At 58.3% G+C, this 14,374-nt stretch overlaps 1 protein-coding gene across 1 annotated transcript in view; it reads right to left on the bottom strand.

Moving 5' to 3' along the window:
• The window catches only part of TSNARE1 (t-SNARE domain containing 1), a 93,856-nt gene that overhangs the window by 42,989 nt on the left and 36,493 nt on the right, over window positions 1–14,374 (bottom strand). The window contains exons 4-6 of the mRNA XM_044914693.1: window positions 13,870–14,364; window positions 1,857–1,934; window positions 1,039–1,108 (exon numbers count right to left, since the gene is read on the bottom strand). Coding sequence (XP_044770628.1) covers window positions 1,039–1,108; window positions 1,857–1,934; window positions 13,870–14,364 — 643 coding nt within the window. The remainder of the gene's footprint in view (window positions 1–1,038; window positions 1,109–1,856; window positions 1,935–13,869; window positions 14,365–14,374) is intronic.

Genomic DNA, 14,374 nt, shown 5'->3' on the forward strand with positions numbered 1-14,374 from the left:
TGGCTGGACAGGGAGGCGGGTAGGTAGGTGGGTGGGTAGATGGGTGGATGGGTAGATGGATGTCCAGGTGGATAGACGGACAGGTGGGTGGGCATACGGGCAAGGGAATGAATGCACGGGTGGGTGGCTGGATGGACACACAGATGGACAGGGTGATGGATAAATAGATGGAAAGGGGCTGTGGCCTCTCCAACAGACATCAATGCCAAGAAGAGACATGTGGTCTTGGCCACAGCCCACACCCCTCAGAGCACATTTGGTCCACCGCCCCACACCATCATCCTTCCCAGGCAGGAGGCTCAGGCTCAACCAACCCAGGGTCCCCTGGAAAGGAGGTGGCAAAGGGAACGAGGGTGTAAATGCAGGTCTCAGGCTCCCCCTCGGTGCTCCCCACCCGGGCCATGCTGGGATCACACGGCTTTCTCATGAAGTGTCACCAGGCCCTGGGTAGCAGGGCGTAAACAGAGCTGCCCCCTGCCCCATGCCAGCCAGGCTAGCCCCCCCTGCAGAAATCGCCTTTCTCACTCCCCATAGACCCAGCTCCTGAGAAGCCTTTCTGTGAGGAACACAGCCTCATCCTAGGCAACCCCAAAAGGAAAGCCCAACAGGATCCCCACAGGGGCAGAACCAAAACCACAAAGCCCCGCTCCAACCCAGCCTGTGTGTCCACCACCTGCAAGCTGCCTGTGCACACGGTGCACCTTGTCACCTGGTGTGTCCACAGGTGCGTTCACACGTGTGCAGGCCCCGTCAGTGAGCTCTGGTGCGTGACACACACATTTGGGCCAAAAAGCACGCAAGCAGACGCATGTCTGCCACCTGAGCAGACACCGGCGTGCATGGGTGTGCCCCATGGAGGGGGACGCTGGGTGTGAGCTCAGCCTCAGGCTGCGAGCACGAGCTCGGCTGGCCCTCAGGTGTGTGGGGCGTGCATGTGGTCCCAGCAGATGTGGGGCTGGTATGTGACAGGCAGGCACACAAGTGGGTGCAGGGCACGCCTGTGCACACCCACGGGCATGCACACGATCACACACTCACAGGCTCTCCCTCAGCTCCTGCATGTCATTCGGCGTCCCCAGGGCCTGGAGGCTCTGCTCCAAGGAGGTCACTGCCAAGAGAAAGGGACGCGCATCAGGAGCAGAAGGACCCCCACCAGCTGATCCCCAGACTCCAGGGCGCATTCCCCACCCCCAGCAGAGGCAGGGTAAGAAGCCCAAGGACATGGGGGCTGAGGCCAAGGAGACCACAGTGACCGTGAGCAGCCAGGGCCAGGACAGCTGCTGCCACAGCCCAGCCACAGCCCAGCCCCAGCCCCACATCGGCCAGCCATGCCCCCAGCAGAGCGTCCCAGGCACAGCCCTCTCCCCGGCCCTTCAGGCACAGGCCCACAGACACCCTAGGTCTGGAGAGGCGGCTTTTTCTCCTCTCCTGGTCAGCACTCTCCTGCTGACCTGGCAGAGCTCAGGGCTCAGGGGCAAACACCGACCCTGGCCCACAGGGTATGGCGAGCCACCCCCCATCCCCCTGATCTACAGGAGCTAAGGATGGGGCGAGACAGGGCTCTCACTCCTGATCCCAGTGACCTATGAGGCGGCCCATGCGGCCAGTCAGAGGGAGGCTCTGAGGCACCCCTTCCCGGGGGGGCACTTGTCCACATTGCAGGGAGCGGTGGACACACGGGCAACCGCCGCCCTGCCCTGAGACCACAGTGCTCTCCTGGGCTGCAGGGTGGCTGAGTAAGAGGATGGCCACGGGCACGCCCACCACCCCATGTCACCTCGACCTCCTGTGATGTGCTCAGTGGCCCAAGATGGCCAGGTCAGGTGGGGGTGAGACCGGGCCTGGCACAGACTCACCATTGGAGTTGATTCGGAAGACGCTGGCCGACGTCTGCTGGAACAGCTCCTGGAGGTCAGCTGGGTCCACCTGGGTGGCTGGAAGACAGCAGAGGGGAGCACACACGTTCATGGAGCTGCATGCTCTGGGCAGTCACACCCTCCCAGCCTGGGGTCACCCAGAGCATCAGGGATGGAACGCCAAGCCCACCCCGGGGCACGCAGAGCCATAGGAAAGGGAGGAAAGCAGGGGGCAGCCCCTCAGAAAGGCCCCAGCACCCCCACGCCGGCGCACTCAAGAGAAACAAGAACCCGGTCCCACGTGAGCGCCTGCACACATGCACGTGTGGTCACTGCAGACTTACGAGTCACAGGACAGGAAGGACCCAACAGCCAGCAACCTGTGCTAAAGCAGGGTCCGTGCCCCGATGACACACCACACAGCTAAACCTCTAAAACGTGCCGGCGAAGGAGGCGGGCACGGGCCTCGCGCCATGTGGTTCCACGGACAAGAAGTGCCCAGATCCACAGGGATAGAAAGCAGATCCACGGTGGCCAGGGGCTGGGCCAGGGGACACAATGACTGCTAATGGCTGTGCGGTTTCTTTGGGGATAACACAAGGTTCCGGGTTATTCATGGTGATGGCTGCACACACCGTTGCAGATATTAAAAACCACTGAAGTGTACATTTTAAGATGGTTAACACGGCGAATTTTACATTGTGTGAATTTTAACTCAACTTAAAAAACTCTACTGAACATTGTGTGGACACCACCAAGTCCTGGAGGGACGGGAAGGCCACACATGTGGCCACAACAGCAAGGTCTGCCTCCCTTAAAGGACGCGGCCCTGCCCTTCCCATGGCTCTGCCCACCCTGGGTATCCACACAGAGAAACACAAAGAGGCCCACAAGAAGCTGGCGCAAGACGCTCACAGTGGCTTCATACCAAAACCCGGAAAGGGTGCCACTGGCCACCAACAGAATACACAGGACCCTTCACGTGACAGAGCCACAAAGAGGAAGGACTCACATGCGTGTCTACACGGCCCACCCCCGGCCTCCAGGAAAGCAGGTGGCTCAGCCTGGATGGGCCAGAGCTGGGCAGGTCTCCAGGCAATCGACAGGGATTTGTCAGGGTCGGAGGGGGCAGCGGCCTGGACCAGAGTGGGGAGCCACGGCCTCTGGGCCCCCACCCTGGGCTGTGCAGCTTCACGGCCTCATCTACGCAATGGGGAGGCTGGTGGGAGTTTTTCTACGTACTTCTGGCCCCTGACCTCAGTAGGAAATGAGGAAGCACGTGGCTCCAAGAATCTTTCTTATCCTCCAAGTCTATGTGTAGATGATTCTAGAAGCCAGTTACATTGGGGTAGTTGCCGCCCATCCTCCCTTCTCAAAGCTATCTTTCTCTGGACATCTCTGGAAGCCCGTCCACAGGCTCTCCCTGCTGGCCAGCCCTCCTGGATCCCCCCCTCCAGGACCCTGTGTACTCCTGACCCCGTGGGGTGTGCATCTTTCCAGAGGACACCGGCTTACTGGCTTTGAGACATTCTGTCTTGGATCCAGGGCTGAAGCAGCTGAGCTCAGAGAGGTGGAGGAAGTGGCCCAGGAAAGGGCAGAGGTGGGGCGGGGATGGCAGCCTTTACAAAGGTGGAGAGCTCCACCCCACAGGGCAGGGCGGCTGATGGTCTCAGCGGGGGAGACGCAGCTGCAGCTCTCCAGCCCCTGCTCCAAGCGCCAGGCCATGCAGGGCCCTCGGGGAGCAGGCCCCTTACTGGCTGCGGTGCGGGGGGCAGGTGCCTGAGAGCAGCCTGGGAGGCCCCCCAGCACAGTGGCCGCCAGCCCGGTCACAGCAGCAGGTGCAGCCGTCTACGACGCCACCGCCACCAGCCCCGGGGCATCTGGTGCACCCCCAACACGCTGTGGGCGGGCATGGAACCCGGGGCAGGGACTGTCAGCCATACTGCAGACCCACGGGGTGTGGGGGGTGCAAATGTCCCAGCCCAGCAGCAAGGACGGCAAGGCCACCACCAACACAGCCTTCCGCCCCCACGGAAGTTTGGGGGAGGCCGTGGGGGCTCCCACCTCAGCGGCGACGATACCCGGCAATGCCGGCTGAGGCCTGTCCCCTAGGATCCGGTGTCTCATTCCTCGTACCTGGCCACGCAGCTCAGACACTCCCCTGCAGCCAGAGGGCCCGCGGGACCCGATTCTCACCTGGAGTTAGGGCGTCCAAGTGCAGTTTCCCCTCGTGTTCTTACAAGGAAGCTGCTGGCCCGGGATGGCCTCACCCCCTTCCCCGCTGGGATGCCATGGGGTGCAACCTCCGACCAGGGACACCCACGAGGGGACGGAGCCACAGTTGGGGGAGCCCTGGTGGCGGCAGGAGGAGTCTGAGGCTTAACCCCTCTTTTTTTTTTTTTTTTAAAGATTTTATGTATTTATTCATGAGAGACATAGAGAGAGAGGCAGAGGGAGAAGCAGGCTCCCCGCTGAGCAGGGAGCCCGATGCGGGACTCGATCCCAGGACCCCGGGATCATGACCTGAGCCGAAGGCAGACGCTTAACCATCTGAGCCACCCAGGCACCCTGAGGCTTAACCCCTCTTTACTACCACAGGAATGCAGCAGGACAGAGGAGGGGCCGGAAACCTGACAGATGCCCACGTCCACAAACACGCTGCTAGGGCGGGCCGCTGGGGGGGTCGGGCTCCCCGGGACTGTGCGCCCAGACCTCACACCCAAGTGGCCCGCTGTCAGACAGGGCGGGCAGTGAGACGGTGACCGCACAACATTAGCAGGGCCTCTGCACGCAGCCCAGGGGACCCACGCAGGGCCAGGATCCAGGTGGGCAGGGGCAGGACGATGAGGTCAGAGCCTTGGGGAAGAGGTGGCAGGGCTGTGGGAGGCTGAACTTGCAGGAGCGGAGGGAGAGGGAGGACATCATGTCCCTTAGGCCCAGATGTCCAGTGGGCACGACTGGGGTGGGAGGGGGCCAGCCACCAGCACGGGAGACACACAGGAGAAACAGGCAAGGGAAGACGCAAAAAGGTCACTGTGGTCAGCAGCGGGTCAGCTATGGGCCATGTGGGGCGACTCTCAGGTCAGAGGTATGTGCTGGCCCATGGAATACAGAAATTAAGACCAAAAAAAAATAAGCCAACTTCTCCTAGAATCACAATGCAGGGTGCCTGACAGTACTTCAGCTTCTGTCGTAAGGGAACAGGGCCCAGGATTACCGTCCCCTGAAAACGGCTAAAACTGCATGAAAGATGGAAAATGATGTTCTGATCCCGGACAAACTGTCACAGCCCTGGGAAAGCATCACCCCGGCCGTTTCCCAGGAGCGAGGCCAGACCGTGGAGCAGCGAGGGCGGGCCGCAGCGGGGCTGGCGTCACTGGGTCCGGAGGTGGACCCCGGGGCCTGGCAGGTCCAGCAGCTGCCCTGGGGGCAGGAGACAGAGGGGAGACGATGAGGCAGAAGGGGCTCCAGGAGCCTGTCCCGTCCCCTGGTCTCCAGCCAAACCCATGTCTGTGCCTGCACGGGGAAAGACGCCCCTCGGCTTAGGGCACAGGGGTCACGAGGGAGCTGCAGGCACCTCCTCACCCAGCAGGGTCGGTGTGAGTCAGGGGCAGGAGAAGGGGAGGAGCTCTGAGCACCCGCGGCGTCCAGCAGTGACAGCACAGGCCGTGCCTCCGGAGGGCGGGGAATGTCATGGTGGCAGCTACTTCAGAAGTGCCCTAAAAGATGTTTATCACAAGCCCTAAGAGATCACAGTGACCCACAAGTAAGTTCACTGCCCCTGGAACAAAGTCTAATCCTCCTCAAGTAAAACAACCAAACCCAGCACAAAAGCACCCAAAATTCACAATTAAAACTTACTGGACATACGAAGAAGCAGGAACACGTATGTGACCCCTAACCATGAGAAAAATCAGCCAACATAAAATCAGACCCAGAAACGAGAGAGTTGACTTAGTGGAGAAGAGCATTCATCAACGTTACAACAGCGCTGAGGGACACGAAGGGGCACGTCTACCCAGCAAGGAGAGACCAAAGATGTGGAAAAGCCGCAGAGGCCCTTGTGAAGGCCCCCCCTGCTTGGGGTCAGCAGCAGATGTGACGCTGCAGAGTACAGGGGGGTGTGGATTCGAGGAGAGCATGGTGGCCAAGGCATAGGGACCTCAGGGTGACACCCAGCAGCCCGGCAGGGGAAGGGGAGCCACAGACGGGCCACAAACAAGGAGAAGTTCAAGAAATAAGGACCAAAAGTATCCAAATTTTACGCAATTAAAAACTGAGAGTTCCATGGAGAATTTCATAAAGTCCCAAACAGAGTAAATACTAAAAATTCAGAGCCCAAGGCACAGTAGTCAAAACTGCAGGAAGCCTGCGGGGAAGAGGACACTTCCGAAGGGGACAGAGGAGCACCACACCACCACAGAACGCAATACAGGGGACGCTTCGCCCAAAGACGCTGCAGCAACAGCAGCAAAGTGCCAAAAGAAGGGGAAAAAATCTTTCAACCAGAATTCCATACCCAGCAGAAATATATTTCAAAAGCAGAAGATAAGTAAGGATTTATTTTAGACAAAAAAGCTGAGAGACTCTGTCCCAGCCAGATGTGCAGCCCAGGAAGCGTTACAAGAAATCGGTCAGGTCAAAAGAAACGATAAAAGGAAATGTGGATCTGCATGAGAAGCCAGAGTGAGGGAGGGCAGGCGTCAAGGCAAATAAAACAGACACCTTGTCTCATTTTAAATTTATCTCAGAGAACACTGATTATTAAAGTGAAAGCCACGGGGCGCCTGGGTGGCTCAGTCGTTAAGCGTCTGCCTTCGGCTCAGGTCATGATCCCAGGGCCCTGGGATCGAGTCCCGTGTCGGGCTCCATGCTCTGCGGGGAGCCTGCTTCTCCCTCTCCCTCTGCCTGCTTCTTCCCCCTTGTGCACTCTCTGTCAAAAATAAATAAAATCTTTAAAAAAATAAATAAATAAATAAAGTGAAAGCCATAAGAGGGCCGCTAGCAATAACGCACCGTCCCGAAGGGAAGCGGGAGTAGGCCGTGCGAGGCTCCCACATCACATGCCGAGTGCCTGAGCAGGACCCGAGGGCACGCCGTCAGGAGCTCAGGTGGACACCAGAGACTCCAAAGCAGCCGCTAAAACACAAAACGGGCAGGTATCGCTGATGAGCCACGAGTGGGGGCAAAATGGAATAATAAACAACATTCAATTCCTCCAAAAACACGAAGGAAGAAAGAAAGGAAAAGAAAGAAAGGGAGATACAGACTGCGAACATGAAGATGGGAGATTTAACCCCGAGCACACCGGCATTTGTGCCAATGACAAATGGCCCAAACCCGAGTGAGGCGCCAGTGCAATCCACGTGCAGCTGGCGGCTGCCACAGTGCAGAGGACGGGACCTGTCATCACCAAAGCTCCCGTGGACAGCACCACTGTGGCCGTTCCAGTCAAGGCAGGGATGGTGAGAGAGGGCCAAAAGCAAACTCCATATTCACTGAGTACGGGAAAAGCACGTTATATGTAAAACCAGACATAACTTGGAAGTAAAAGGATTGGAAAACACATTGCCTAGGACAGTAATCCTAAGAAAGCTGGAGCGGCTATGCTAACACTAGAGAACTCAGAACCATGCGTGTAAGTAGAGATAATAGGAACGTTTTTGCAGCAACAAAGGGGTCAACTAATGAAGATGACAAAACAGTCCTAAATGTGCATGCTCCTAATACCACAGCTTGAAAATGTCCGAAGCAGAAACTGATGAAACTGAAAGGAGAACAGACGAATCCAGTTATAGTGAGAGTCATCAACACCCCCTCCCAGCAGTAAACTGAGCAGCAGAGAAAACCAGTGAGGATACCAAGACTCGAACAACACCATCAATCAACTTGACCTGAGTGACGTTTACAGGACACACCACCCAACAAACGCACATGGTACACACACGAGGATACAATGTATTTCAGAGAATACAGCAAGTCGCAATGTGTTTATAACAGCTGAAATTATACAAAAGAGTCTATGATCACAACAGAATTAAACCAGAAGTTAGTAAAAGAAAGATATCTGGAAACAAAAAGAATTATTTGAAAATTTAAACAATATACTTCTAAATAACCGTTAAAGAAAAAACGACAAAGGAAATTAGAAAATATTTTTCAATGAATGAATGAAAACACAATATATACAAAATTGTTCAAGTAGAGCAATGCACAGAGGAAAATTTATAGCAATAAATACATTAGGGAAGAAGAAAGGTCTCAAATCAATGATCTAACAGAAGCAAATTAACCCCAGAGTGAGGAAAAGGAAGGAAATAATAAAGATGAGCAAAAATCAATTAACTTGACATTGGATAGAGAAGACTAATGAAATCAAAATCTGGTTCTTTGAAACAATCAATAAAATTGATAGACTTGCAGTCAGACCAGTCAAGTACGAAATAGAGAAAACACAATTAGCGATGTCAGAAACGAGAGAGGCAGGCTCACTGCCGACCACACTGGCATTCAAACAATACTAAGGGAATATTGCAGACAACAGCCCAGCAGTAAATGCCACAATCTTGATGAAATGTGTAAGTTCCTTGAAAACACAAATGATCGAAGGTCATATGAGAAGCAGCAGAAGCCTGGGTGGCACTGTAACATGTTAACATGTAACATGCAACACTGTAACACGTACACGTAATGTTGTAACACTGTAACCCATGACACTGTAACATGGAATAAAGTGTAGTTTCAAACCTTCCCACAATGAATGCCAGTTCAGAGGCTTCCCTGGTGAATTCTGCCAAATATTTAAGGGAAGAATAGTATCAATTCTACACAAATTTTCTCAGAAAACAGAGGAGGAGAAAATAATTCCCAACCCGCTTCAAGACTATAGTTACTTTATAGTCAAGGCGGCTTGGTGTTGCGTTAAGCAGAGACCCAGATCATCAGGAACAAGTCGACCTCCCAGTGGCTTTAGACAGAAGCATCAAGGTGATTTGGTCTTTTCAACCAACGGTGATGAACAACTGGATATCCACTGATCCCCAACCCCAAACTAACAAGACTCAAAAATCAATTGCCCATGTATCAGACACTTAAACGCAAAAGCTAAAACTATAAAACTTCAAAAAACAGGGGCGCCTGGGTGGCTTAGTCAGTAAAGAGTCTGCCTTCGGCTCAGGTCATGATCTCAGTGTCCTCAGACCGAGTCCCACGTCAGGCTCCCTGCTCTGCGGGGAGTCTGCTTCTCCCTCTCCCTCTGCCCTCTCCCTGTTCCTGCTCTCTCTCTCAAAAAAAACTTGAAAAAACAATGAATAAATAAAATCTTAAAAAAATTTAAAGGGGCGCCTGGGTGGCTCAGTCATTAAGCGTCTGCCTTCGGCTCAGGTCATGATCCCAGGGTCCTGGGATCGAGCCCGCATCGGGCACCCGGCTCCATGGGAAGCCTGCTTCTCTCTCTCCCACTCCCCCTGCTTGTGTTCCCTCTCTCGCTGCCTCTCTTTCTGTTGAATAAATAAATAAAATCTTTTAAAAAAAACTTCAAAAAACAATAATTCTGGGACTTTGTAGTAGGCAAGAACTTTTTAGATGGGATACAAAGAGCAGAAACCCCAAAACACCGATAACATCAAAACGTAAAAAGACCCCATCAAGAAAAAACAAGACAGTGCAGAGCCTGACAGAAGGTTTGCACCATGGCTACCCGACGGCCCCGGAACCCAGACGCCGGGACGGGCGCGAGCAGTGTGGGCCGGCCTCCAGCCCGGTGGGAACGCCGACCATAGCAGGGGACATGCTGCAATGACGCCTGCCCGCACGGCCTCGGGGCACGTGGTGACGGCATGCACAGCATGCTCAAGCCCGCACGCTGCTGTGTGAACCCAGTGGGACAGCAACTTCGGAAACTAGTTTGGAAGTTTCGGAGCGAGTTAAATGTCTCTCCAAGCCCCCAAGAGAGTGAGAATGCACAAAGGTTCGCGGTGCCTTCACTCAGCCAAAAGCTGGCAAACACAACCGTCCATCAGGGCGGACGAGACATAAACTGTGAGATGCCCACTCCTGAGCAATGGGAGGACAAGCCACCAGACCCCTGACACGGGAGTCCACGTGCCCGCGAGTCCACAGAAGCCCACCCTACGGCGGCACAAAGCAAGCTAGTGGCTGCCCTGGGCCGGTGCACAGCACGAGTCGTGATGCCCCCTCGCTAAACTCCGCCACGGGGAAGCTGCTGGGCACACGTCACCAAACTGCACCTGGACGCACTGTATCGCTCCCAGGCCCCGCATGACCACACGAGGCGTAGATAAAATAAAAAAGTAAAACCAGAAGAACTCATCAGGCTTTTCTCTGGGACTCCTCCTCCCCGCCCTCTGCTTCTGCTGTGAGCAGAGACAATGGGACGCTCTCAAGCCACCAGATCACAGTTACTGGCCCCCCCGGCATCTCTGTGCAGGTGCGCGGCATTATCTGCCTGCTGCAGAAAGGGGACCCGAGGCTTCCGACGCACACTTGGCAACGCCTTCCGTCCGCCAAGGGGCCCAGCTCCAGCCACCTGCCCCTCATTTCCCCGGGGCCCAGAGGCAGCAGCCCCACCAGTAATGCGGCAGGAGCACAGAGACCCCCATGGAACCGGACGTCGTCCCCAGCTGCCCCGCCGCATGGGCCAGGCAGACGGGGGACAGCGGGCTCTGCCGGGCTCTGCCCCACCACATGGCTCCCAGCTGCAACAGACGGCTGGTGGAAGGACTGGGGTGTCGACTCGTGCAGGGCAGGAGGAGGCCGAGTGGTGATATGGCACCCCGGACGCAGGACGAGCAAGGGAAGTCAGAGGACCTCTCGGCCGCAAAGCAGACAGGCCTGGGCAAAACCCAGTGCCCCAGTGCGCTCGCATTGCTGGGGGGAAGGGGTGACAGCACCATCTCACAGGCTGCTGGGGGTCCACAGGCACAGCACCTGCACAGACCTAGGGCCCCAAGGAGGCCAGGGATGACAGCAGCAGCCCCTTCCCTGGACGACACTGGCCACATCCACAGACAGGACGTGGGGGTGTGCACACCCCACCCTGAGCGACCCCCAGCAAGGGCAGGTCCAAGCATGCCCAACGGGGCCAGCGGCGAAAGACAGGACAAAGCTCCCTGGCCCGCCCCCCCGTGACCCCCTCACAGCCTGCCTCCCACCCCAGAGGGCCCTGCTCCCTTCCGGCTGGGGGAACCAATCCCCCTTCTAAGCCTCGCACACATACCAGAGCTCCAAAATACAGAGAGCCACGCTTGCTGCACCTGCCAGGAGAAACAGACAAATCCGAAATCCTGGAGTGTGGCGGGAGCAGGATTGCAGGGGGTCCCCACAGTCAGCCCCGGGCCACCTCCGCGGCCTGGAGCGAACACTCAGAATTCAGCCACTCTGAGAGCAGACCTGAGTTATGAAACTCAGGTGTCACCGGATGTGCTCCGTGGGCCTTCCTAGGTGCCCTCACCCAGGTGACACGGGACACGGGTAGGATCTCTGCCCCCACACCGAGTGCACGGAGGCAGGCCCAGGGGCGTCAGGGGACCCGGAACCACATGAGCATGAGGCAGAGGAAGGAGCCTAACAGCAAGGGGATAAAGGCCCTGCAGCATCGGGGGCTCCTCCTTCCCGAGTAGCATGGCCACTGGGGGCGCCCAGAGCACAGAGCAAGAGGAGGGGTGGGGCTGGGGGGGCATCTGGCCTGCATGCAGGCTCCCGGCCCCGGGCCCATGCCTAGGGCACTAGAGGAGGAGCCAGGGAGGGCTGGGTACAGGGGGAGACGGGGCAGTGCCGCATGCCAGTGGGATGACCTCACTGTGGGGGGGGAGGGCAGCCAGCCAGGAGCCTGCCCCATGAAGGCACCCCTCCCCAGGGTGGCAGCCCAAAGAGGCTGAGGCTGCTTCAGGCCGTGGAGTGGCTCATCGTGCTGCGATGGACTGGTAATGTCTGCACAGACAAGGCACGGAGCGTCCCCGTGGCAGGACTTCCCCTTTTCCCCGTGATCGACAGCAACAGTCCTGCAAAGTGCTCTGGGAAAGAAAGGCTCTGCGACCAGATCCAAGTGCCGGCAGGCTGTGGGGCACCCCCACTGAGGAGCGACAGCACCCACACCTGGGCCACACGACGGACCGTCCCATGGTGCTCAACAACTCCCCAGAACTCCAGTCTGGGGCAGGTCACTCTGCAAGGGAAGGCTAACCCTCCAGGGCCTCGGGGACAGGAAGCGTCTGGAAACAATCACAAAGCCGTGAAAGCCAGGAGCTGGGGGCCCGCCTGGGCCTGCAGGGAGCAGAGCTGCGAGGCCGCCACACTCCTCCTTCACGCCCGCTCCAAGGAAATGAGCGCCCCCAGGTGAGAGCGCTGGAAAGCCAGAGGGCAGGGCTGAGGAATGTGTGCGGCCGGTCCCCAGCTGGTGAGGGCGCATCCTTCGCCAAACGCACCAGCAACCACGCGGGGATGAGTGGACACCCGCGAGGCAGAGCGGGGTCTGGGGCCGGGGCCACAGCAGGGCTGTGCACTGGGCCAGGGAGGCAGACAGCTGTGCGGGAGGCGGCGGCCTCGAGGTCGGGGTGTGGGACGGCACTCTGGGCGTGCAGGAGGGAGGCGAGCGTGCGTTAGGGTCTGTCCGGGAAGAACATGGGCCAAACAAGGGAGGCAGAGTTTTGCGAGGCACGCGCTGGGCACGGCACGGCCAGTTCTCCCACTGCGCACAGCAACCCACAGGGGCTTGCATGCCCCCCTTACAGAGCAGGAGGCCCTCAGCCTCAGGGATCCCACTGCTCGGGGCCCCAGCCAGCACCAGGTCACAAGGTCACCAGGGCAGCGGTGCCCATCACTGGGGAGACCACGTCACCAAGTCGTGCGCGCGGCTGGCACCAGAGATGAGACCCAACCTGTGCCGGTCTCTAGGAAAACACGTGTTTGCCTCTGCTTTGTTTCTGACACTCTGTATTTTCTGGCCCAAAGTCGAAGACTAGGTAAGGACTGAGAAATGGTCCCCAGAACCTACCTCCAGTACCCACCTACGACAGAGGAGGCACGCACAGATGATCCGCACACCCCCACCCCATGCCTCCTTCCCCCGCCCTAACTGCCAGTATTTGGGCTCAGCCTCCATCCTCCTCCAGCTCCCAGGCAGCTCTGCACCCTGTGTGCCCCACCGGGGCTGTGCATATCCATGCAACGGGCACCCGTCTGGGACCCACCCCGCTGAGCTCCCAGCAGAGCTCCCAGACATTGGGCTGACCTCCATCGAGCCCCCGACCCACTGCGCCGGATGAGGAGAAGTCACGCCCCGGAGAGCAACGCTCCCCTGGAAAACAGCTGCGGAAGGACCACTTGGGCTCCGGGTGACCCTCTCCCCCACCAAGCTGTCCCACCAAGCTGTCCACCGGACGCCGCAGGGCCAGCCCAGCCCTTACTGAGGCCTGTTCCGGATGTTAAGCCAGCCACAGAGCCCGGCGCTCCCAACCGCAGCTTTGCAGGCCCGGTAGTAAAACCAGAAAATCAGCAGGAGCGCTTCACTCAGCGGACAGGGTAGGAGTACGGGATGGGGCAGAGCAAAAGAGAGAAACGTCAGGGCGTAGAGGACAACGTGGAGTAACCACGGTCTTGAAAACCTCGTGTCACAGGTGTGAGTGTGTCTGTGGGACCGCACAGGAAAACGCGTTTCTTCCCGTAGGTCATGGTCCAGAGGCAGGAAGCAGACGTCCCTCAGAGGAGAGCCGCGTCTGTGTGCGCCCAGCTCCCCGTTCCGCAGCTGGGGGCGAGAGGGCAGGGGCAAAGCAGAGGGGAGGCAAGTGCAGCTGCAGGGCTGTGATATTTAGAAAGCTGTCCCCGCGTGGCCACACCAGCGTGTGCGCGAAGGAACAGAAACGGCCCCAACCCTGGTGGCGGGGACAAGGAGGGGGGCATGGCAGGAGGCCCCTGGGGCCGAGGGATGAGGAGCAGCCCGGCCGCGGTGGGTCTCTGCTTCCTGCCCACCGGTCAGCTGGGCCAAGGGACTCACCTGGGAGCGGCTCCGGGCCGAAGCCCTCGGGGGACAGGGCCTGGCAGGAGAAGGTCTTGGCCACCGCCTGCTCCACGGGCGTGAGGGCCAGGGCCTGGGGCCCGCCGGGGCCGTGGGCCACACGCTGCAGGTCACCCAGTTTGCGCCGCACGACGGCACGCAGGTCCCGCCACTTGTGCTTGAGGTCCACGATGTCGCGGCGGCAGTAGCCCAGGGCGTTCACGGCCTGCAGGATGCAGCTCCACACACAGTACCTGCGGGCCGGCTCGGCCTTCAGCAGCCCCGGACCGAACAGCAGCTGGTGGTGCTTGCTGACCTTGGACACCAGGACCTCCGTCTCCTGTGGGCAGAAGTTGGGCTTCCTCTTCTTGGCCCGCGTGGCACTGGGCCCCGCCAGCCGGCCACGGGCCCCACGGGTGCAGTCCTTCCTCGGGCCAGCAGCGGGCAGCGAGGTGGGCCCCGGTGCCCCACTGCCTTCAGGAGTGACCCCTGGCCCTGGAAAGGC

Source organism: Neomonachus schauinslandi, chromosome 4 (genome assembly GCF_002201575.2).
Source record: "Neomonachus schauinslandi chromosome 4, ASM220157v2, whole genome shotgun sequence".
Lineage (NCBI taxonomy): Eukaryota > Metazoa > Chordata > Mammalia > Carnivora > Phocidae > Neomonachus > Neomonachus schauinslandi.